This window comes from Grus americana, chromosome Z, assembly GCF_028858705.1.
Source record: "Grus americana isolate bGruAme1 chromosome Z, bGruAme1.mat, whole genome shotgun sequence".
NCBI classification, from domain to species: domain Eukaryota; kingdom Metazoa; phylum Chordata; class Aves; order Gruiformes; family Gruidae; genus Grus; species Grus americana.
Window position 1 is genome coordinate 68,291,555 of NC_072891.1, and position 26,506 is coordinate 68,318,060.

General features: G+C 39.0%; 2 protein-coding genes across 6 annotated transcripts in view; one reads left to right on the forward strand and one right to left on the reverse strand.

Moving 5' to 3' along the window:
- The window catches only part of PRR16 (proline rich 16), a 173,158-nt gene that overhangs the window by 70,102 nt on the left and 76,550 nt on the right, over positions 1-26,506 (reverse strand). The window lies entirely within an intron of this gene.
- On the forward strand, positions 9,940-17,871 carry LOC129199237 (uncharacterized). The gene has a single exon (XM_054809376.1). It carries the CDS (start codon positions 12,727-12,729, stop codon positions 13,891-13,893), a length of 1,167 nt encoding a protein of 388 aa, XP_054665351.1. The 5' UTR covers positions 9,940-12,726; the 3' UTR covers positions 13,894-17,871.

Genomic DNA, 26,506 nt, shown 5'->3' on the forward strand with positions numbered 1-26,506 from the left:
AGTGCTCTAGCCACACCGCCCAGGTCACAGAAGGCAAAGGCAGGGACTGGAGAATGAAGAACCACCCACTGAAGGAGAAGACCAGGTTTAAGACCATCTAAGCAACCTGAAGGTTCACAAGTCCATGGGACTTGATGAGATGCATCCACATGTCCTGAGAGACCTGGTGGATGAAATTGCTAAACACCTCTCCATGATATCTGAGAAGTCCTCGCAGTCCGGTGAAGTTCCCACTGACTGGAAAAGGGGAAACATAACCCCCATTTTTAAGGGAAAAAAGGAAGACCTGGGGAACTACAGGCCAGCCATCCCCACCTCTGTGCCTGGCAAGATCATGGAGCAGATGCTCCTGGAAACTATGCTGAGGCTGAGGCCTCCTGGAAAATAAGGAGGTGATTTGTGACAGCAAACATGGCTTCACTAAGAGAAAATCATGCCTGTCAAATTGGGTGGCCTTCTACAACAGGGCTACAGCGTTGGCAGATAAGGAAAGAGCAACTGATGTCATCTATCTGGACTTGTGCAAAGCATTTGACACTGTCCCACATGACATCCTTGTCTCTAAATTGGAAATACGTGAATCTGATAGATGGATCGCTTGTTGGATAAGGAATTGGTTGGATGGTCGCACTCAAAGATTTTTGGTCAATAGCTTGGAGCCAAGAGGAGAATAGTGATGACTGGCATTCCTCAGGGGTTAGTATTGGGACCAGCATTGTTTAACATCTTTGTTAGCAACATGGACAGTGGGATGGGATGCCATCCAGAGGGACCTTGACAGGCTTGAGAGGTGGGCCCGTGCAAACTGCATGAAGCTCAAGAAGGCCAAGTGCAAGGTCCTGCACATGGGTCGGCGCAATCCCAAGCACAACTACAGGCTGGGTGGAGAATGGATTGAAAGCAGCCCTGAGGAGAAGGACTTGGGAGTGTTGGTGGACGAGAAGCTCAACATGACCCAACAATGTGTGCCTGCAGCCCAGAAAGCCAACCATGTCCTGGGCTGCATCAAAAGAAGCATGGCCAAAAGTTTGAGGGAGGTGGTTCTTCCCCTCTACTCTGCTCTGCTGAGACCCCACCTGGAGTACTGCATCCAGCTCTGGGGTCCCCAGTACAAGAAGGACATGGATCTGCTGGAGGGAGTCCAGAGGAGGGTCACAAAGATGATCAGAGGGCTGGAGCACCTCTGCTACAAAGCCAGGCTGAGAGAGTTGAGGTTGTTCAGCCTGGAGAAGTGAAAGCTCCAGGGGGACCTTAGAGCAGCCTTCCAGTATCTGAAGGGGCCTACAGGAAAGCTGGAGAGGGACTATTTATCAGGGAGTGTAGTGACAGGACAAGGGGTAATGGGTTTAAGCCGAAGGAGGGGAGATTTAAATTGGACGTTAGAAAGAAATTGTTTACTGTGAGGGTGGTGAGGTACTGGAACAGGTTGCCCAGAGAAGCTGTGGATGCCCCATCCCTGGAAGTGTTCAAGGCCAGGTTGGATGGGGCTTTGCGTAACTTGGTCTAGTGGAAGGTGTCCATGCCCATGGCAGGGGGTTGGAACTAGATGATCCTTAAGGTGCCCTCCAACCCCAACCATTCTATGATTCTATGCACAGCTCTTCTCAGACATCACTCAGCTCCTGGCACTGAGTTCCAAGGTGCAGTGAGACCCATGTACTCATTGATTACACAGCACACAGATGATGCAGTTCTAAATTAATTAGCTGGTGTTAAGTCATAGGAAATACCACTTTTTCCCACAAAGGACTATCAGAATTTGTAGTGAGCATCTTTTCCAGTGAATAAAAATATACACCAATATAGTGTCACAGTGGCTAGCAGAAACAATTATATGCTGCACAAACATGCATTCATTTCAAAATGTATATTACATCAAATATTGTAAAAAATACACATGTTGCATCCTGATATACAAACAATCACAGCAGAAAGGTAATGAAAGAAATGAAGCATAAAAATTGCTCAGCTTATTCATAAGCTTGCATTGTATGGGCTACCTTATGCATAGGTATATAAAGAATTCAAAATTTCTAGAACCTCTGACATACAAACATATAAATCCCAGAACCAGTACAGTCTAATGTACAATAAAAGAAAAATGCTGGAGTGCTACTTCCAAAACCAGAAAAACATTTTCTGTTTTTATTAAAAATAAATATAAAAAAGCAATTGAAAACTGGGCACCAAGAAATATTACCTGTGGGATTTTTCACTTAGACCTTTAAGTAGAACAGTTTCACTATGAAAACAGGAAAAAATTAGCTTTACATCTTTGAGATGAAAGTGATTGGGGGAAAAAAAAAAAAAAAAAAAAAGATGGAGAGTCTCCCAGTAATGGACTCACTACTTCAGGGATATCTAATAACATGACTCTAATGCATGCACCAGTCTGAGACTGGAAAAAGTATAGCCTGCAGATCTAGGTAAGCATGCTAGCATCAAATAAGCAATGAGTATAAGACAGATTTTTAGGTTTGTGGGTTTTATGTTTGTTTGGGTTTTTTAATGATAAAAGGGATTGAGATAAGCAGTAAGGATGTTCCTTCTCTAGTGAGGCAGCCAATATTCAGGACTTTCAGAAGCTTAGCAAGGACAAAGCACATTTGTGTTCAGACTATCTTGTTGCAGTTTACAGAGTTCCTAGAATTATTAGTATAAATGGAGTTAATAGGCAGAAGAAAGTCCTGACAGCTAAAAGATTGAATCTTTTAAGCATTGCAACTGTAGTATTATTTCTGTAAAAAAGAACACCCACATTACACATAATGAAATAAGAACTTAGCTCCCCTCTTAATTAAATCAATGTGTTTCTGTTCACTGACACTACATTGTGGTTCCACAGATAAAATTAGGTTTCTCACAACCAATACGTATAATCTGATATGGTAGCACTGTTATCTAAAAAAAGAGAAAGAGAATAAAGAAAACATCATGATGATACAAAGGAGGCAATAACAAGGGGAATCCATGAGCCAAGATATTGTGGAGATATAAAACATGTTCATTCATGCTGACAGTTTTTACTGATGAAGTGGAAGAGGGAACTACAGACCATAAGCATCTTTTTTTTCTTTTTTTTTTCTCATTGAGCTGTGGTAAAGGGTGAATCCTAATTGGAAAAAAACCCCAATAATACAGCTCTTTCCATTGCTACTAAAAGAAGTAGAGTTACCTTTAATCCTTCTCTCTAACGGTAGAGTTTAGATAAGAGAATTTATGAACATATAAATTAGTAAAACCATGCTATGGAAATTAAAATTCTGAATAACACGTATTTAAGGCAGGCTGCAATTATTTGTTGTATTCATAATAGAATAGGAGACTGTACTGAAAGATATACATTAGACTTTATTTTTTTAAAACAAACAACAAACCACCTCATCTTAGCTAGAGACCCAAGTACATCTCACTCTCAGATTAATATATTTACTTACAAAAAGAAGCAAGCAGTAATATCTTTATAAGACCAGCTGATGGCTGGAACAAATCACTGTGGCTTTCAAACACACAGGATCTTTACCAAGTGAAAAAAAGAAAAAGTGTTCTAGGTCTAACTTCTTTCCAGCCTTCTGTCCAGTTCATCTCCTTTATACATCTATGCCTTTCTCTCAATAAAATGAAAAATTTGAAAAAGAAAGAGGAACAAAAGCAGATTGGCTGATCCAAATTCTTTACTAAAACCAGACACTATGCTCCAACTTTTCATTTTGTGGATTCTACCAGAAAAGGAGGTGAAAATTAATTCTTGTGATCTCAGAAGTCAGGGGAGAAATAATTTCTTTCCATTATAAAAAATGAAGACATAGCTGTCTTTAATACATGAGCTATGAAATATTTTGATCAATGAAGCAACATTCAATGACAATCAAATTAAATTTGATTTTCTCTTGACTCACATTGCCTTGTCAAATTTTTTGACATCTATTATTTGCAGATATTGCAACTCTCTATTACACTGTCCACTTCTATCATACTATTTTTAATCCTCCACTTTGTTTTGATTAAACATATGAACAAAATTTAACACGGTTTTCATTATCTCAGTGTCTGACTGTTCAGACACCTATTTGCTCTTCAGATATTTCACTGTTATCTTTTGCAAAACAACTTTCCTGCAGTCATGGGTCCAGTACAAAATATTTAACATTTGAGCCACAGCAAAAGTAAAACCATGTTAGTTGAAAGCATAACTGACATTTTCATTGGTCAACTCTTAAAGCAGCTATAGCTAAACTGAATAAAAATCACTCCATTAATATGCAGTAATAAAAGAAAATTAATTCTTTTTCCACCGAGCTCCTGTTCTGGCTGTTGGCACAAGCTACTATGTTCACGTTCATAAAATCTGAACATGGAGATTTGCTAATTGTTACGATTGCCAAGATATCAGTATTCGGGATTGCACCACTGTGAGGTACCAACATAACTGCACTGACAGTATTAAATTAGCCATTAAAATTCTCATATTCAATAGTACCATGCATGTGAAATGTCCATGGAGCAAGTAAAAGTGTAAGAACAATTCAGACTCCTCAAAGCTTAGTAATCATTAGGAGTACCCAACTCACAAAAGAAATTTGCTGATTGTCCTGATACTGCTCCATGCCTCAAAGCTACACAAGCCATTACCTTCAAAGTAGTGACTGTATCACTGAACGATAGATAATATTCTTGGTTTCTAATAGGCAGTAAGAAGAATATGCAAGAATGCATCTTTGCATGAAAGAGTGTAACATACCTGCTTCTCTTAGATGTCTGATATATAGAAATACTGAAATATGCAGAATGATTGAGGGGAGAACACTGTCGTACAGTGATTACAGCCATATGAAAGTAATGATACTATACAAATCAGCCAGTTAATAATATATCCATATAACCTCTTTCTCACTTTTGCCAGTACCTTACCAACAAGATGATAAAAGGAAGACTTTGAAGAGCAAAACTTCTACAAGACATGTTAATCTTTAAATATAACTTAACAAAAACTCTCCTGAGGATTTTAGGAATCCATTACTGCTAGAAATGGAAAAAAACATTCACCACCTGAATGTAAAGTGGCTGTGAAACATACTGCGCAAACCTTACAGACCAAAACCTCCACGTTACCTTATTCACTGCTCCTGTACCAGCAGCACTGAGATCTGTCAGGTAGCACTGTCACCCATGCAATAGCCATGTCCGAGCACTCTCCCTGTGCTGCCCACCCTGCAGCCAATGGTTAGGCATCATGTTTCAGACCAGCTGCATGCCATAAAGTCTTGCTGGCCTAACCACATTAGCTAGACCTTGAGGACAAATCTCCCCCTCTCTGATCTCTTCTGCCAGCAAAGCCATAGATCGAGCAGCACCATGCCAGTGAAAGGGAGCTCTTGTTGCCTTGTGGTGGTCTCTGCTGTGCAGGGTGTGCAGCCACGCCTGCAGAAACGCCTCCTCCGTTGGCCTGTGCTGGGATTGCAGTAGAAAAGTCTCTGCTGCCATCAAGATACCAGGCATAAAGAAGGCAGTAGACTTTACTACAGCTTTGGAACAACTTCAGATATCAAAAGCTCATTCACATGAACTGAAATGAAAGTAGGCAAAATCTCCAGTCTCCAGGGTTCATGCTGGATATCAAGAGTAACGTAATGCTTGCAGATTTTTGCCCCTGACCCTGGAAGTCCCAGCTTTGGCCACCATCCTGTGTCTTCCATTAGTTCTCCTGAGATACCCAGGAGGTGGAACTGATAAGACTTACCAACTGGTACCCTACTGAGGAACAATACTGCAGCTTCTCTTGCCTCATTGGTCTATCAGGTTTGGGGACAGAACAGTGAATAAGAAGTTACTTTGTCCCTTACAATCCCATAGCTTAAGCCCAGGATTTGTTCTGAGGGAGGATTCTATGAACATGGTTTTTACTAACTTCTGAATCTTAATCTGGCTGCCTTGAACGACAGAGCTGTTTATTTAAGGGCAAGGAAAACTCTAAAAATACAGTCAGTAATTAAGAATATTAAGTCTTCTAACTCGATTTTGTTTGCCCTAAAAATTATATTGTATCAAAATATAGTTATATAGGTTTGATGAATAGTCATCAAAGAATTTGAACAATTACAATTTATTGTGTTTAACATACAAAATAACTTTTCTTACTTTCCTCAAGAGAAGAGTAGTTGTATTTCCATTATATTGGTTTACTGGGTTCAAATTCAGTATTGTTTCTGATTTCTCTTCTTCAGATATATTTGCACTAAATACTATTTCTGACAAGATATTAATTTTTTTACTAACTACATTAACTTCACCGCTTCTTGCTTGTAATTGCTTGTAATTCTTCTTACTACTGCACAAGTTTGTTTTTTAAGTTTATACCAAGTTTAATGACAATATAGTGTGTTGGGAGTGATACTGTATTACAGAAAGCAAGCTAGTAAATACACGTTAGGGAGATTTTCTGTAGATAGACAAAATGTCTCTAGAAAGTTGGCTGGACTATGTAAAAGGTGTTATATTTGCACTGTTTTTATTCACCTTCGAGGAGTGAGTAACCGCCCATAAAGAAGTCACAGAATTATGCAGGTTCACACACCAATGAAAATATTCTCAATGTAAGTGTTTGGCTAGATACTTTTCTTAGAGAATGAGAGAAATATGATCAATAGAATATTTTACTTCTACTCCTAGAAACGATGGCCTAGTACTATATTGGAAAATATTATGATCTGGGTTTATTTCTCTGCAAAGCTTCTTATGCGTAAGAGAAGATTTACGTGAACAAGACTGAAGAGTACTCAGAACAGTGATTACTATTTCCTTTGAGAAGGAGGTATAGCCAAACACACATTAACTTTTTAACACTTTTCATTAGTCAAATGGCATTTGTGAGGTGACTAAAAATGAAAGTTATTATCCAGGGAACACACAGAAGCATCAGGGTGCTCGCATAAGTCTGAAAGCCTGTTTCACAAAAAAGGCCCCATGGCTGAGGAAGTGTTGACCGGTTGTGCATGTCCAGGGATACGGTCAAATCCTGGGAATTTTAACTGCCATTAAATTCAGTAAAAGTAGGAATAAGCCATTTAGCGTATTTTATTCTTATTGAATGCACTGCCTCACCTCAAAAACATGAGCCTGTACCCCATATTTCTCCTGTGTGTGATAAATGTACCTTGTCTTCAGACAAGCTTATTTTTCAGTTTATATACATTATATATAGTTTATTATGAACATTCACACAGACAGACATACATACATATAAAGACATCAAGTATTCTGTTAATTTCGTGCAAGTAATTGCAAAGTCACAGTCTACAAAAGACTAAAATGCATATAACTCTGCCAAGTAACAAAGAATGAAACATAAGGAAAAATTTAGTTGGTGGTAGTGGTGGGAAACATATGGTCTCCTAGAAATTATTTTACTTCATTAATGAAAAATAAAATTAAAAAACATCTTCTGAAGATACACAATCTTTTCAGAGTATAGTACACGTATAATGTGCTCAATGAGGCAGCATATTAAATCATTTGAGAATGCCTAAATTGTTTTTAGAAATTAATAGCTTCTGAAAAGTCTTTAAATTATTAAAGCACCAAATAGATCTAAGAATCCTCTTATATAAGGCACCCCAGGTCTGATTCCGAGATCTCATCTGTAAGGGCCCAGGCAGTTGGGCGAGCCCAAGGAAAGAATCAGTAGATTTGGAGAGAACAAGGTGGTAAGGGGGATATTGAAGTGGTTGGAGCAGCACCTGCTCCACGGAGGACACCCAGGCTATCACACGTGCTACCTGTAGCACCTGCAGAGGTTCCCCAAACACTGGAAGAAACCACTACAAATCTAAATAATCACCAGAGAACAAAAAATCCTGTCGTGCCTTTCAAATTTTAACAAAAAGGGAGGGAGGGAGGTGGAAGGAATCAGGTACTGTGAAGAGATGAGAGGAATGTGGATAGTCCTAGCCCAGGAAACAGGAAAATGGGATTGGAAGTCCCCTGCCCTGGAGAAAAGCTAATAAAATTAGGAAGTTTTCTGTGTTTCTCTATGTGCATCTCATAATATAGAAAAAATTAAAAGTGTATGCAGTGAGGTCAGCTGAGGGGAACGCTTGTAAAAAGCACAGCAGATTGGGACATTTAAAAAAGAAGCTTGACAAAGCATTAACAAGATTTTATGCAGTAAAATTTTATGCAGGAACATCACAAATGACTTAATAAGCCTGATTTCCATAGGCTGAGGTCAGAGATCAATGTTGATTATTATATGACTATTTTTATGGTAACAGCATAAATTACTGCAATTCCATGTTTAGATCAGTGCACCGAATTCAGAAACAGGCATTTATTCATTCATAAATACTTGTGATTATAAATGACCTATTTACTCATGAAAGTTTAGGAAAAGAAAATCCGATTAGTTCATCTCTAGAAATACTAAGAACATCAGTACATACATTTTCCAAACCCAGAATAAAATGTCTTTGTGGCTCACAATCAATGATAAAGTATTGCCCACCATGAGAAAGACAACTCAGACTAATCTTTTATTTACTTTCGGTGTTCCTTATTGCCACCTTCCAGCTAGAATGACAGGCTGCGGCACCAATTTTTCAGAAAATAGCTAAGGTTTACACTAAGACAGACCTCCACACAAAACTGCTTAGTGTGGTGTGGCAGGTCTTCCTGGCAGAAACTTACTGAGGGTGGAATCTTACCTTACAACAATTTTTTCTTTTTTGTTTTTACCCCTAGGAACATTCAGCAATGCCTGGCATCTTCCCAGAATGGTTAAAGAAAAAGATAACTAAAATTTCTACAGTTTTTATGTTATAAAAGGCACCACGCTGCTCTTATTTTTTTCTTCACTAAAATTGAAAAATCAGAATCAGAGGAATGCCCCCCACCACTTTTTGTTTTGAGATGAATAAACTCACTATCACAGTAGCTATTTTCCAAATAAACTCTAATTGTACATGTTACAGAGAACATTAAACTCCCTGAATGCTTCATTATGACTGCCCCAAGCTGAAATGCACACGTTTACCCCTCTTCTCATTTCCTTTCTTCTCCCTCCTCTTTCCCTGAAGAGATGTCAGAAATCCAGTAGGGAGGCTCCCAGCACAGGATGAGCAAATCACCCAAACAAGTGAGCTAACCAGGCAAAGAAGTTTAGCTGCAACAAGAAATTAGTTAGTGGTAGTGTTAATTATATCTTGACAAAACAATCAAAAGTTGATTATATAAAAGTTAGGATGATTTGATTATATTTGTAACTCAAAGTTATAATGTAGCTATAGAATCAGATTGGGAAAATTAGTTGGTAACCAAGGTAATAAGTAATGAAGCTAACTGACCATGGCAAGGTACAATGCTGCTATGTTCCTCGTACAGTCCATACCCAACCGGACAATAGGCCTGGGAATATTAATCTTATGAAGTAAGTCGTTATGGCCGGGTGCATCCACAGCAAGGATACTGCGCATGCCTGCATGAAGAAGGTCATCCAGCGGACACAGGTGCAAGACCACTGACGACCACCAGAGACCTTTGAGGACCACTGACTCAAATCACTGAGCATGCGTGACAAGGAGGAGATTATGGAAATGATTTCCCAGAAATGATTATCATAGGACTGCCTTTTCTTGGAAATATAATGAATATGTATGTTTTGATCCTACATAACCTGTGTGTTGGTGATCACCTGGCATGCACGTTGGGTGGAGCTATCCCCCGTGCATCCAGCGCTGCAATAAAGAATGCCTGCCTTTTAACACTACATTGGTGTTACGAGGTTTATTCCCGGATTTCGGTGACAGTTTTGGCGACCCAGATGGGACACTGCTTTTGAACCTTGACGGATCCGTGGGATCGCAGGACCTCCAGCTGGCACCGGGGAATTCTCGGGGAGAACCTCCGATCCCCGGACCGAAGAGCTTTGAGCAAGACCCCTGGGAGAGGTAAAGGCATTCTCATTTAATTGAAGTATGTGAAGGTACCTTAAGTAAGGACCCCGTGGCTCCGGGACAGGCCCGTATCGGGAGAGACCCGTATCGAGACAGGCCCACACCGGGACAGGCCCACGTTGGGACAGGCCCACGTGAAGAGCACGGGAGGCCTGCTCGTAAGGCGCGGTGAAAGCTGCGCAGAGTTGGGCTGGAGAGATGTCTCAGGTAAAAGTCTCTGCTAGGCGAAAGCCTGTGGAGCAGGGCCCAGAGGGGAGGGGAAGCCTCCAAGGTTGGGATTTCTGGTGGCAGGAGAAATCCCTGGGATTTCCGGTGGCAGGGGAAATCCCTGAGGGAGCTCTAACATGGGTTGGGGTCCCTCTGACTAAGTGCTTGTGATAGTGCACGATCACAACCACTAAGTCCCTGGGAGATGGGCACTTTTCCGAGTAAGAAACCAATCCCACGAAAAACACCACTGGGATGCATTTTGGAGCACTGGAAAGATCTGGGAAATGTTGATCCTTTGACTCGGAAACAGTTGATTGAATATTGTAATCATTGGTGGCCACTATACACTTTAGAAAATGGGGAAAAGTGGCCAGAAAATGGGACATTGCAATATAACACCATTTTGCAATTAATGTTATTTTGTAAAAGGGAAGGTAAATGGAACGAAATGGCATATGTAGATCTGTTTTTCACATTGCGAAATCATCCGGAATGGCAAAGGCAATGTGAATTGGTTTCAGCTAGTTCTGTGGTAATGGCATTAAAGGGGCAGGAACCTGATAAAAATTTGGAAAAGGTTGCTCAGCTTATGATATTGGTAAATGATGTTTTAAATGTGTGTTTAAAGAAGATGATGTTAAATTATTGGTTAAATATTGGATATTTTGTTGGAAGATACTGAAAGGAAAATGGTATTAAATACGGCCAGAAAACAAGTAGAAGGAGCTCATGCTCATACAAGGGACAGTGGACCAGAATTTTCCATCCACAAATCCTGAGTGGGACCCTAATCAGCCGGGACCCAGAGGGATGCTGACTAGATCTCAGAAGTGGATTTTGTTTGGTGATAGATATGCAATGCCAAAAGCAATTAATCAGTCTAAACTTTGTGAGACAAGAATTAAATGAGTCCCCTTCAGCCTTTATGGAAAGACTGAAGGTGACTGCTAGAAAATACACTAATTTGGACCCAGAGGAAAAAAACCCAAAACCAACACCAAACAAAAAAAAAAAAAAACACAAACAAAACCACAAACAAAAAACACCACGGAAGAAGCTATACAATTGGCCTCTATATTTATGGGACAATCAGCCCTAGAAAAAACTCCAGAAAATGGAAGGGGCTGAGTCCAGAGACTTAGGTAAAATGCTTGAAGTAGCCTGGACTGTGTATAACAACAGAGAAAAAGAAAAAGAAGTCAGACAAATGCAAAGGGATGGAAAAATTCTGGCAATCTTGACTGAGAATAATAAATGTGTAAAGTGAAACTCAGCCATAAATCAGCAGAGGGTGTTGGTGCGACGGGGCGGAAAGAGAACTGGCCTTTCTTGAAACTGTTAAAATTTAAGCTGGGAAAATAGTAGGTAAAACACATCAATTTTTGTACGTGCCCAAATGTCCGTTGCCCTTATTGGGACAAGATTTATTAAGCAAATTAGATGCACAAATAATTTTTAAAGATGGAGAAATCAGATTACTAATACCAGAATCAAAAGCCATAGAGGCGAGGGTGTTTATGTTACAGAATTCCTCCAAAGAAGAACAAATTCCAGAAGCGGTGGACAATGCAGTCACTCCCTTGGTATGGGCAAGTGAAGTTCCAGGATGATCCAAACTGGCAGAACCGGTAAAGGTGACTTTAAAACCTGGAGCCAAGCCGGTAAGACAAAAACAGTATCCTATTAAGTGGGAAGCCCGGAAGGGATTAGAAGAATTAATTACAAAATTTCTAGAGTATGGGTTGTTGGTAGAATGTGAGTCAGAATACAATACCCCTATATTACCAGTAAGGAAATCGGGAGGTAAGGAATACCGATTGGTTCAGGACCTGAGGGCCATAAATCAAATAGTTCAAGATATACACCCAGTAGTGGCCAATCCATACACTTTACTGACATCTTTAAAGGAGGAACATAAATGGTTTACTGTACTGGATTTAAAGGATGCCTTCTTTTGCATACCTCTGGATATAAAAAGTCAAAGCATATTTGCTTTTGAATGGGAAAATCCAGCTACAGGACGAAAGATGCAACTAACATGGACTGTACTTCCGCAAGGATTTAAGAATAGCCCCACAATATTTGGAAATCAATTGGCAAAAGAGTTAGAAATGTGGAAGAAACAGAATCAAGGACAAGGTATATTATTACAGTATGTGGATGACATTTTGATAGCAGCAAAAGCAAAGAAACATGTTTTGAAATGACCATCAGTTTACTGAATTTCCTGGGCCAAGGAGGATACAGAGTTTCCAGAAACAAAGCCCAGATAGGGAAAGAAGCAGTGATTTATTTGGGATTTGAGATATCTCAAGGACAGAGACAATTGGGAAATGAAAGAAAAGAAGCCATTTGTCAGATCCCTGAACCTAACAGCCCAAAGGAATTGAGAGCCTTTCTGGGAATGATTGGGTGGTGTCGACTCTGGATTTTAAATTATGGACTGTATGTGAAACCCCTATATGAAGCCTTAAAGGAATCCAAAGACCGATATTTGATTTGGACACCTGAGTGCCACAAATCAGTGGCAGCGACAGTGCTGCTGATTCAGGAAGCCTGAAAATTAACCATGGGCCAAAAGATAGTGGTATATGTACCACACATGGTTATAACTGTCTTGGAACAAAAGGGGGGTCACTGGCTATCTCCTAGCAGAATGTTGAAATACCAGGTTGTCCTATTGGAACAAGATGATGTGGAATTAAAAGCCACAGCAATTGTAAATCCGGTAATGTTCCTAACAACAGAAAATCCAACTGAGAAATTGGAACACGATTGCTTGGTAACTATTGAACAAGTTTATTCCAGCAGACCGGACCTGAAGGACGAACCTTTGAAGGATCCTGATCTGGAATTGTTTACGGATGGAAGCAGCTTTGTGCAAGAGGGAAGGCAAATAGCCGGATATGCTGTTGTTACCATCGACAAGGTATTGGAGTCAGGGACACTACCTGCAAATACATCAGCGCAGAAAGCAGAATTGGTGGCACTGAAGCAGGCTTTACGGATGGCAGAAGGGAAAAGGGTAAACATTTGGACGGATTCTAAATATGCATTTGGTGTGATCCACGCTCATGGAGCCATCTGGAAAGAAAGAGGACTGTTGTCAGCCCAGGGCTCACCTATAAAGTATAAAGAGGAAGTTCTTCAACTTTTGCAAGATGTACAGAAACCAAAGGAAGTGGCTGTAATGCATTGCAAGGCTCATCAGTTTGGTCAAACTGCTATAAATATAGGTAATCGATTGGTGGATAAAGCTGCAAAAGAAGCTGCAGAACAAGGTATCCTTGCATTAGTACCAGTAAAACAGATAAAGATTCCAAATTTAAAAGCAAGATACAGTAAGCTAGACGAACAACTAGCAGAGAACTTAAAGGCATCCCAAAATGTGAAAGGATGGTGGGTAACACCAGAGAATCAGGTAATAGTGACCCCACAAGTTATGACAGAACTTGCAAAGGAAGAACATGAGCAGACACATTGGGGTGTGGATGCTATGGTTACAAATTTGAGAACATCTGTAGTGTGTGTAGGAATGACAGGAATAATTAAATCAATAATAGCTAAGTGTCCAATTTGTCTTAAAAATAATCCCTTAAACCAGAGGAAAGCACCTTTAGGAGTAACAAAGCAGGGTAATTCCCCAGGAGATTACTGGCAAATCGATTTCTTTGAGTTACCTAGACAGAATGGGTATAGATATTTGTTGGTATTGATTGATACGTTTTCTGGATAGCCGGAGGCTTTTCCTTGCCGCACCAACAAAGCAAGAGAAGTGGTCAAAATATTACTGAAAGAAATAATACCGAGATTTGGGGTACCATTGGGCGTATCTTCTGACAGAGGACCACATTTTGTAGCGGAAATAGTCCAACAAGTAAGTAAAATCCTGGGGATAAATTGGGATTTGCATACTCCCTGGAGACCGCAATCAAGCGGGAAAATTGAAAGGATGAACCAGACCTTGAAAAGACAAATGAATAAAATTTGTCAAGAAACATCTTTGAAATGGCCACAGGCTTTGCCATTAGCTCTGTTGAGAATAAGAATCCAACCAAGGTCTAAAGATGGTGTAAATCCATATGAAATATTATATGGCAAACCCTACCAAACTCCCTTAATCCCAGGGGACATGAGGGTAACAGGGGAAATAGATTTAAAAACATATCTGATTTCTTTAGGAAAGACCCTCGAAGCGCTTAGAAGATATATTGTGCTGACCAGGCCGCTTGCTCTTGATACACCTGTACATCCATACCAGCCGGGTGACCTTGTGTATATAAGGACATGGGGTTCTGAACCACTCCAGGAGAAGTGAAAGGAACCTTTTCAGGTACTGTTAACAACTTATACCGCGATCAAGGTAGAAGGAGTGGAGCCTTGGATTCACTATACTCGAGTAAAGAAAGCGCCGCCGGATTAGTGGACATCTACGCAAGAGGGACCTTTGAAACTTAGACTGTGTAAAAATTCTAAGGACCAGTTTCTTTAGCCTGTTATCTATTGAATTATGAATATTAAGAATTGTTTGATTAGACTGATAACACTTTTTTTGTATTTCATCACTAATTTGTAGCCAAAGAAATACAGAATGGCCATGGTCCCAAGCTATTGTCCAATATACCTGGAGTGTGGGACCATATCCCAAAGACCGTTCCCCAAATTTAGCCACTGTAGTAATGCATGAATCTGAAGTTTACCACCCACCTGAGTGGGAATGGGACAGAAAGGACTGGGTCCGTGTCTTAACTGGAACAATTGGAGAAAGAATTCAAGTAGGATGCAGAAAGATGGAAGGATCTCTTCATGAGAAAGCTTCTTCAATTACCATCTCCGAAAATCTATTAGACCCTAGTTCTAATATTACAATGAGACTCTGTCCCACCACTGAATGGAAATGTTACAAACAAGATTCTCTCATTACGTGTTGCCGCCAACAGAATGTCGGTAACTACTCCTTAGACCCTAGTACCAATAATGTTGAAATCACCAAATCCTGTATTAAGGAACAAGGAGATTGTTGGCATAATTTTACTTTAACTAAACCAGTTTATGTGGTGTGCGATTGGTGACCTAATCCATTGACAAGAGGACTATTAGGCCTTACATTTAAATTCAAAATAAATGCTGTAACTAAACCCCTAGTGATGCTTGTTGCAGTAGTCACGCATGCTGATACAGATACTCTCTTTACGTTAACTAGTAAAGGTGAAGTCACCCCCTCTTTTATGGTACCACAAGGAAATGACATCACAATAAGATGCAGATTAATCACTGAATCTCGCATTGAACCTATAAACAGTTATGAAATTGGACCACATGGCCCTATTTTGTGTAAAAATCAAAATTTAGACTGTTGGTTAAATTTGACTGCTGTACAATACTCCCATAAAGTAATATGTGGTAAAAATAACACCAAATACTGGGGAGAACTTAAAATAGATGTCGTAATACCTACTACCCAACCAATTGTTGCTCTTAATTCGAAAATCTTTGAAATTGGACCGTATGTGATTAGAAATACAGGCTTGCAACAAATGTTGTTTAACCCGGCATGGTCTCTCAAACAAGTTGAATTGTCAATGCAAAACAATGTTTCAGATATTCAACCAGCTTGTTCACCTTTCTTAAAAATTTCATATGAGGGATGGACAACCTGGCTGCAGAAACGAACTCTTACTATGAAAAGGACACGGAGAGACTTGACCGGTGTTTTGGGAACAGGATTGGGAGTTTTAAATAGCATTGATTCAGAAGTAATAATGAACAAATTGGCAGCCTCAATAAGTGATTTGGCTAAATTACAACAACCCTTACGATCTTCTTTATTGGCTCTAAGAACTAACCAGTGGCTGTTGTCAAATATATTGCCAACATGGGAAAGAGTAAATGTAAGGGACCACGAATTAGTTACAGACACACTTGGGGTGGTCCAGAATAACCTCTCTTTGGCTCTTAGTTGTATCCAGGCTCAATTATGGATGCAGTCGCTAGCCGCCTCAATTATAAGAGAAGGTGAAGAAGGCACTCTCCCCACTGAAATTAGGAAAATAGTTTGGGACAGTGCTACTGATTTTGAGAAACAACTCCAGTCCTGGTGGAGCCTGGTAAACTTTACTTATGATCCCGTTACAAACACAGCTACAACTTTTGTGCTCACTATATCTAATGCTACTATATACTCAATTTATCCCATTGTTGCATTAGGGTTGAACCACAACGGAACTATACTCTATCCTTCCGAGCATAGAGTATGGGCCCGAAAAATGAATGAAAAATGGCAAACTGTTAATTTGGAATCTTGCATCGTGCAAGAACAACAAGGATTTGTCTGTGAATGTAATGCAATTGAGGCACAAGATATTTGCCTGGATAGTGAACGAAATATTTGCCATTTTGAGGTCATCCTAACGAGAACCCTAAAACAGTTATTATATATATTGGTAAGGGCTGTGTATGTTTAAGGACTGTTTGTGATTCTTTATATGTAGATAAGGTAGTCGTAGAGATTAAAAATCATTCAAATTTTTGTGTTTGTAATTTTACTAAGATTGATGGATGTGACTTTTCTTATTCGACCCCAGTCACATCTCACCAACTTTTGCAGTCCAATTACATGTTGATTCATGAATTATTACCCATACCCATTGGAATGAATCTCACTTTAGTGAAACAGTTATTACAACACAAGGATTTGATTGCAATTCCGGAAAAAATTAGGGAAAACGGACAAAACACCCTAATAACTGTTCATCACAATGTGAAAGAAATACACCGAGTTTTTGAAAGAGCGCAGAGAGATGCAGAACTTAGATGGTGGGACACACTTTTCGAATGGTCACCTACTGCTACAGGCATCCTAAACAAGTTGTGTCACCCCATCGTGATTCTCTTAATATTGGTTTTGATCAGTTTGATCTTGTCAGCAATATTATATGTCATAGCCTGGAAAATGATGAATCGGTTAACATATCTGAGAAAGCAAATTACTTGTGAAGCTTCTTTCACTCATATGATCGTCCAAGCTGTTGCAGAACAGCAAAAGAGACAAGCAATCCCAGAGTTTCCTCCAACATAGAAAATGATTAGTATAGTGAAAGTATTGAAATAATTTTCAAAACTTTCAAAGGGGGGAAATGTTAACTTATATCTTGACAAAACAATCAAAAGTTGATTATATAAAAGTTAGGATGATTTGATTATATTTGTAACTCAAAGTTATAATGTAGCTATAGAATCAGATTGGGAAAATTAGTTGGTAACCAAGGTAATAAGTAATGAAGCTAACTGACCATGGCAAGGTACAATGCTGCTATGTTCCTCGTACAGTCCATACCCAACCGGACAATAGGCCCGGGAATATTAATCTTATGAAGTAAGTCGTTATGGCCGGGTGCATCCACAGCAAGGATACTGCGCATGCCTGCATGAAGAAGGTCATCCAGCGGACACAGGTGCAAGACCACTGACGACCACCAGAGACCTTTGAGGACCACCGACTCAAATCACTGAGCATGCGTGACAAGGAGGAGATTATGGAAATGATTTCCCAGAAATGATTATCATAGGACTGCCTTTTCTTGGAAATATAATGAATATGTATGTTTTGATCCTACATAACCTGTGTGTTGGTGATCACCTGGCATGCACGTTGGGTGGAGCTATCCCCCGTGCATCCAGCGCTGCAATAAAGAATGCCTGCCTTTTAACACTACATTGGTGTTACGAGGTTTATTCCCGGATTTCGGTGACAGTAGCAGGAGGCCAGTGAATAAAACCAAAATGTACTGTGTTTGTACTGATGTGCTCAGCTCTGGCCCCTCATCCAAAGATGACACAGTGGCAATAGAAAAGGTAGCTAAAAGGGTAACAATGGCAATGAAATGGCTTTTGCACAGAAAAAAACAAATAAACAAACAAAATCCCCCAAACAACAACAAAAAACCCCACCAACCCCCAAACAAAAAACCAAACCCCAAATAGACTAAGATTCTTCAGCTGGGAAAAGCGACAGCTGAAGGAAGATAGAATCAAATCATAAACTGCTATTCACCAACACCTTAGTATGAGTGACTAATCTTTTTCCTATTCACCACTACCAAGGTACAGATTAGTCACTCACTCTCATAATGCAGAACATAAGGAGCATTAAATGAAACTATCAAGATGTAATTTCAAGACACAGCATAACTGGAATCCTTGTCTTAGCTAAAATCAGTCATTCTTTTATATTTCCTACACACTTCTTCAGTTCAGAAAATCCTTTAAGAAAATTGAACTAGAACTTGAATGTTTTCAATAGATTATATATTCTCCTCCGGTAAATGTTTTTAGGGGAAAAAAAAGACACCTACAGTATTATGATTTAAGGAAACTGTTAGGTTTCCCTGTTCACTTCCAACCATGCACCATCCCCTGCCCCTTCCCCCAAAAAGGAAGAGCCATGAGTTACTGAATAAACCTGGGTATTTGCGGTAATTAAGGACATAGAAGCCAAAGCTTGATCTAAGAGTGGGAGAGTCACACTGTCCTCTTATGTGAATAAATGTTAAAACATGCAACAGGAAGGATTAATAAAACATGAGAGGGAACATAGCTGCAGATAACAAGGGTGAACTGCAGATGAGTATCTTCCAGATTACATCCTTCTGGCATTTTCCACAAAAAAGAAAAAAATAAACTGCATTGTCAAGAGATAAGACAATGTTAGGATACTTACTGATTTAACTGATGTGCCCAGCAGCCCCCAGCAGCAACTCTGCTTGAGCGCATGCAGCCTAGAGACAGATGTCCATCAGGATAAATGGGAATAACATGTTTGGCTATACATGAAATATATTTGCATGAAATTAAAAAGTACCAACTGGTATTCTACTTTTGTTCGGACATGAGCTCATCGTGATGAAGTTATGTGCCATTTCAATTCATCTACAATACCAGCACATTCAGAAAAACATCTTATTATATAATTACTCAAAAAAAAGCAGTTCAGATGCAAGAGCAGCACTACTTATAGTACATTTGCTTTATTTACTGTAACATTCACTCATGTAAATTAAGTCACGTCTTAAGGGAATACAATTATTCTGGGTTAGCACAATGAGGTGAACATATGTTTTTATTTTTCACACACTTTTTGATTGGCTGCCTTCAGAATAAGTCACTTCTTAGCACAAACCCATCTAATTTTCTTGCTTTTTTTCCCCTTTAATGGGAAGGAAGTAATGGTAATAATAAAATAGTGAAAGAAGCGTTTTATTAAAAAAAAAAAAAGCAGGTTGTTAAACACAGAATACCAAAATTCAAGTTATAGGTACATGCTGCTTGCAGAAGATATTTGCTAATTTACTTAAACCCCTATGCACTTTCCTTTCAGGTTTCTAATTTTTCATGTCTCTCAGGGAAGACTTTAAATACAAAAACAGGCCTCAGATTAATTGAACACTGGAAACCTAAATCCAAGGCACTGTGCTCGTTGCACTCATACAGCTCTTACTTAATTAAGGGAAATATTTAAAAAGAAAATGTCCTGGTTGAATGAAGACAAATCAGTCCAATTTGAGACCCTTTAACTCTGCATAGTATACCCTTTGCCTGACATTCGAACAGACCTCAGACAACAACAAGCCAGAGATTATTTTATGCAATGTTTTCCTCTACTCCAAGGCAATGCAAACACAGAAAATTCTATTGCTGAAAACTCTCATTTCTGACAATTTCTCATAATTAGGCAAACCCACCCCATCATATTAATCTTAAAGCATCAGCTATTTACCAGTTTCTTTCAAAATTACTTTTTCTTCTTCCATAAATAAACTAAAACAATACCTGCAAGTGCATTAACAACCATTCCTTTTGTAAGGGTGGGCAAAAGCCATGTGCAGATTCAATTCCAAGAAACATCAGCTGGCACTATTCCCTTAGTAATCATAGTATTCTTGATGGAGGTCATGCATGTAAAGCAATAAGGAAGAGGGCTTAAAAATTTTAGCGTTGCTTGAAACATATGTCAGGGAGTAACAGTTGAAATTAAAAAAAAAAAATATTTACTTAGAAATATTGAAAGGCAATATTGTACTAGGGATGATTTTAAAAAGAAAACAAAGGAAGGCATCATATACAAAGCCACTTTTTTGAATATTCACCCTTTGTGATTATGTATTTCCTCTATCTAAATATATACAGTGAAATACAGTATGTATATCCCTTAGTAAATATCTCAGGATTTTAATTCACATGCAAAAGCCATACACATCAAGCTCCAGAAGCGTTACTGAAAATACATTCTTGCATATACATTGCATAAGATATTTGTGGAAAGCCATGTGGTTTCCCATTTAACCAATACTAAGTACAAATCAGAGCCAGTTTCAGCTGTGCAAGGGAAGGTTGACAAGTCAGCAGCATCTTTACAAACTTATGAACTGCGTTGGATTTAACACTGCGCCTGCCACACTGGAACTTACAGAACAGTTTCAGAGAAGAGCAAAATTTTATCATAACTCTTTCCTTGTTAGATTTTGTGACAGAAAGGACATCAGTGCTCTAATTGCCTATTTTCTAATGCATCTAAATTAAAAAGTAAAAATAGCAAAACTGAATAGTAATGATGAGGTGCCTAGGGAAAACTAAGGGAGCAGCCACCCCAGTTTACTCCTCTATATTTTTCATTGTGTGCATTTTTAAATGCTAGGGGTCTACAGGTTGAGGATACAAGTACTAAGGAACAATTTGCAGAGATCATAATGTGCCCTGGGATCATGTGATGAGACTTTTGAAACACTACTAGAAAACTGCTATTTTATAAAAATTGATGAAACTCAAGTTGATGACATGAAGAGATAAAGACACTGTAAGCATCAAGTACATTTAATTTTCTTTCCTAGGTGTCTTCTACACTTTGCTGAAAGGGCAATAATTTCCTAGTCTTCATCTTACAGCTGATGAGACTCAAGCTACCCTCTCCACAGAACAGCAGTTCTACAAACACAATTTCTGTGCTTCTTCCACTTCCCCTTTATGCAACAAAGGGTAAGAAAAGTGCTCCTCCTGAATCTTTATCTGTAAACCCTTGGGAAGATGAAAAAAAGAAAATAAGTTTTTTCAATTGACATTTCCTTTTATTCTGAATTCACATCTGCAAAGCCCAAAGATTCTTTTCATAATTGCGTATTATGCCTTTTCTTGCCTAACTTGTCCTGAATTAGTAAGCACTTTGCAAACTAGATTTTAAGAAAAAAGTTATTCATCTCCATTTTAAATGCCATAATTGAGTAATACTATGTTCTGGGAAACTTCTCCATGAAAGGAAGAACAGGGTGCCTTGGCCTCAATCTACAGGAGTTATCCCTAGAGATGATTCAGATTACAAGGCAATCAAATAAAAAACATTCAGATTTTAACTATGAAGTCCCTCTGCCTCTCATATGGAAAAATAAACTTTTAAACCCTGCATTTTGATGTTTAACATGTACTTTCTTTCGTATTTGGGAAACATACAATGAGTATCACTGATATACAAACTACACCTGAAAGCAAATATCACAAAGCTTGATGAAAAGAAACACAGCATTTAATGCATTTGGAGGCTGATATTTTGACCATTGTGGTCTGTAGTAGAAAAAAAGTGACATGTTCAATAATATGAAGAGCACTGAAGTATTCAAGCAAATAGAACAGATAACTTCAAACAGTACAATCTTTGCTTAGATGGACTGACTGAGTTTACGAGCATCTTACTCCTTATTCACATCATGTTGATTGTAAGATAACAAATGTGATGTCTGCATGGCTGAAACCTCCCAAGAAAGAGCTGGTCTTTCCCTATTGTCCCAGTTTGCCTGAAGCATTCCTTTCCTTATATCATTGCGTATGAAGGCAAGATTTATTCATTTATTTTTTTAATCTTTTAAAAAGAATGTACTTGAACTCAGGTTTCCAAAGTGACACTGATTGGAAAGTAGGCTAAAGAGCTTCTCAGGCATGCAGCCGCTTCTCAGAAGCTGCCTGTACATTCAGAAATGTGGATATCCACGTAAAGGACTATCAGAATAAACAGGAGTGCAAAAATGAAGAGTTGGAATTTTGAGTATATTCAACACTACAAAAGCCAACAATTCTTAGCTTACATTAGAATCAACAATCTTTATATGCCATTGTAAAATTACCCAATTAATTTCTCATGCATGGAAATAAGATGCTCCATGAATCTCTTTACTGAAAAGGCATTTCTAATTTAAACATTTCTAGTGATGTTAGTGAGCACATATATTTATAAATGGGAGCTGATAGCAATTATCATCCTTCATATGATTTATTATTTGGCATTATGTATTATTTGACCTCTACAGAGAGGTTAGCTATTCCAGCTTCTGGAATTAAAGGCATGAATTTCTCATCAAATAACATTAAAGAACTTTAATTTCTCCTCATAGCTGCAGGCTACCCTAACAAATGAATTTAGAAGAGTAGAACCTAATTTCAGCCAGATGCCACAGGAAAACATGCTGTAATACAAATTCAGGTTATTTACTGTTTGCTGATGTTAAATTTTACATGACTGGAGAAGCTTATTTTCAAGCCATAGTAGATCTCCCCTCAGCTAATAGCCACTGGGGTTCTGTACTGCGGTGGAATAACCCACATTTCCTTTCATCCAGCAACCTGTTACTTTGTTACCCTTCTGAGAATGGAGTCTTCAAATCCGAAAACCTCCTTGGCCTGCACAGTAGCCAACATTGTGACCAACAGCACTTCCAGTTGCACAGAAAATAAATAAAATTTAGCAGGTTTTTGTGAAATCTGAAATATTAGTCAAAGACAGAAAACCAAGAACCAATGCACATAACCAGGTTCACAGACTGACAAAGGGAGAAAGTCTCAAAATCACAAAAAGTAAAATTTTGCAAAGATGCATTCACAATTATTGCTCTCAGAAAACACAAAGTTCGACCTGCAGTCAAAAAAGCAAGTGTAAGAAGATAGGAGAACACTTGAAATTTCAGGTGCAGGGTCTTAAACACATCCTTCATCCTTCTTCAAACTAGTATGAAAAACCAGCATCGGTCCCAGCCTCCTAGGAGGTGAAGACAACAGGGAAGTTTTATCGTCAGAGCACCTGCAAGACGTGTGCACTCGTGGACCATCTGTGCCACAGAGAAAGTCAGCAGCCTGGACAGCATCAGAGGTGACAAGAAAAAGATGTAATGTATCTCCTCCAAGGCCCTGTGACAACGCAGGCCTGAATGTCCAGAGGTAGTAAAGGAGGAGCAGGCAAAGCCCAAGATTACCCAGGTGGGAGTCCCATGAGGAAGAGGGCTGGAAGATCATGACTTCCGGCCCAAGTGGCTAAGTGGCAGGAAAGCAGCTTTGCAGAAAAGGACTTGAGGGTCTTGGTGGACAGCAAGCTGACCATGACCAAGAAGTGTGCCCTTACAGCAAAGAAAGCCAGCAGCTTCCTGGGAGGTCATCCTTCTCCTCTACTCATCACTGGTGATATACATCTGGAGTTTAGGGCCCCGTGCTGGACTCCCAGTACAGCACAGTGGGTCTTGCTGTTGATTTTGCTTTGTTTTGCTTAACTGTTATTACCAAGGATTCACATCAATATGGCAGGAGATGTTGCCTCATTGAGCAGTAACTTGGCAAATGATGGAATTCTGTTTCAGCTGTAAGAACAGAAGATTGTTAAAAAAATAATTCTGCTAAATGCTTTATTCTTCTAAATCAAGTTTTAATATTAACAGTAAACATTCAAGAAGCAATGTTGGTAAATGGAAGGGTTTCCATGTAAGTTTCGAATGATGGTACTGTGCTGCAATAGTTAGGAGCAATGTGTCCCATGGCATTATATATACATCCTTCCCTGAAATACAGTGCAGTAGGGTCGAAGTGACCTAGATCCAGTGTGCCATTTCACACAAGATCCTAACCAGCTCTGATACTCACAAGAGGAGAGCTCAGTAAAGATAGCAGGGGACAAGCCTAGGTTTCATTTATACTACAGTGAGAAGAGATGGAGTTACCAGCAGAAAGGCTGGCAAGGGTAAGGCATGGCTGGCTGAGTCTTGCTACAGGAACAAACCTAATACGATACCTAATCATTCTTTAACCAACCAAAACTGACAAAACTCATTCTGATGGACTGGAAGGAGCTATTTTTTTTCCTTTTTTTTTTTTTTTTCCCCTAGGCTTACATTGCCTAGAAAGTTTTCAATACTGGACTATACATTTATTGGACCTAGCACGATTTCTGACTTTATTTCCTTATTTTTAAATGATTGCTAGATTCATCTTCCTTACAAAAAAAACCTGGTTTCACTTAAGACCACTAGGCAGAATCCAGGAGACAATCAAACCATAGGGGGGTCCAGAAATGCCAGAAGGAATCTAAATTCTGTCATAGACACAAATTAGACTCCAACATTGCTTTCCACTTGATGAATGAAGTACCAAAAAAACCCCCCAAAAACCAAACCAACAAAATATCCCAAACTTTCTCTAACATCAATGCTATTTCATTTAGCCTAATCACAAGACACTGTACACAGCAACTGGAGATGAGACTCGCTGTCTCTTCTTTTAATTTTACTTATTTGTCTTCTGTGGTCTGGCACAGACATGTAATGTAGCCTCTAAGTATAATTAAGCATTAATACGAAGGCCGTAAATTATGTCTCAGCCCTGTGGAATGAAAGTAAGTGTGTGTGTGTGTGTGTGTGTGTGTGTGTGTGTGTGTGTTCAGAATTAAAGAGAAAAAATCTCTGGGAGTCTGGGAGTATAATTGTAGACTCACATTTTAAGATGATTAAAGCATCTTCTTCAAGTGCATGCTTGTACTGCTGTTCCTCAAAATGATCACATTCTCTCAATATTGAAATTGAATTCTTTACTATTTTATTTCAACAGCACAGAAACTCCTGCATGCATGGAATATATCCACAAGTTTTTAACATGTGACCAACATCCCTATTAGGACATAATACAAAAACATCTTTCAGATAGACTCTCTTCCTTCAAGTATGGTCTAATTTTGTCCTTATCAGAAAGCATTCAACAGGATTTCTATGATACAGGCTTTTTTGAAAGACTAACTTCATAACCCTAACTGAAAATCAACAGCCATAGAAAAAAATCCATTCTGTTTCAGAGTTACTAGTACACTTTAATAAAAAAGTTAACTTTTTTTTTTTAAAGAGAGAGGAGATGGAAAATGGATTCTACAGACTGAATTAGAAAGCCTCACCAAGCCTATTTCCTCATGAAAAAATGAAAAGAGTCTATCAATCACAGAACACAATCCCTAAGTATACTACTATACATACTGCAAAATTTTATTAGAAGTTGTCCAGCTAGATTTGTTAAAGATCTTTATCAAGGATCAATTAAAAATAAATTCTAAGTAAACCAAATTTTAAGTTAAAGTTACTGCTTGTTTGAGGTTGATTACAACATCCCTTAGATGTTTTTCATTTTAACAAATGACTTCTTAAAAATCTGTAAGCATCCCCTGCCTTCTGGGCTTCTGTTCCAGTGTCTCACCATTTTTGCTGCAATATTTCTTTTCCTAACACTTGACCAGAATCTCTCTTGCAATCCTTTTGTTATGCATGTCTGAGAACAGTCTGGCTCCTTCCATTAGGTAGCAGAAGACACCCACTAGGCAGCCCCTGCCCACCCGTAGCCTTCTCCTCTGTGGGACAGAGAAGCACGGTTCCCCCAGTCCCTCCTCACACCCCATGCAATCACCTGGAAAGCCTTCTGGGCTCTGTCCAGCTTGACAATGTCTTTCTTATACTGGGGCACCCAAAACTGGACACAGGAAGCCCAGATGTGCTCTGACACACACTGCAGCACTACTAACCACTTCGAGCTTCAACAGCACTATTCGATACTGTTGAAAAATCAGCTTCCCTTCAGATAGCTGGCTATGATGGGAATCTAGCATTAAATTTTTTAAAAAAACAGTTACAACTTGATGTATATTACCAGGAATAATTTGATAGAGTGAGAGAAGAGACTGGGAATGACGCCAGCGGTTGATTTTGAAAAAAATAAATCATGTATATAAAGGAGTGATAAATACAAAGACTCTTCCTCAAGCACACCTGCCAAACTGAATTTATCAAGCATTTGTCAAGGAAAAAAAGAAGAATAACAGTAAACACCAAGTGCAGGAGAACGAATGTGATTTACAGAGGCAGTCAGCTTTAGCCTCCCTCAGGTACAAGAGATGCGATTGCGAGAGCAGAATTCCTATGGCTTCAAATTGCTTTTGGGAGCAGAGACCTCAGAGAGCGTTACTGACCGAACAGATGACTTTTGGACATATTATGAAGCCAAAATGCATT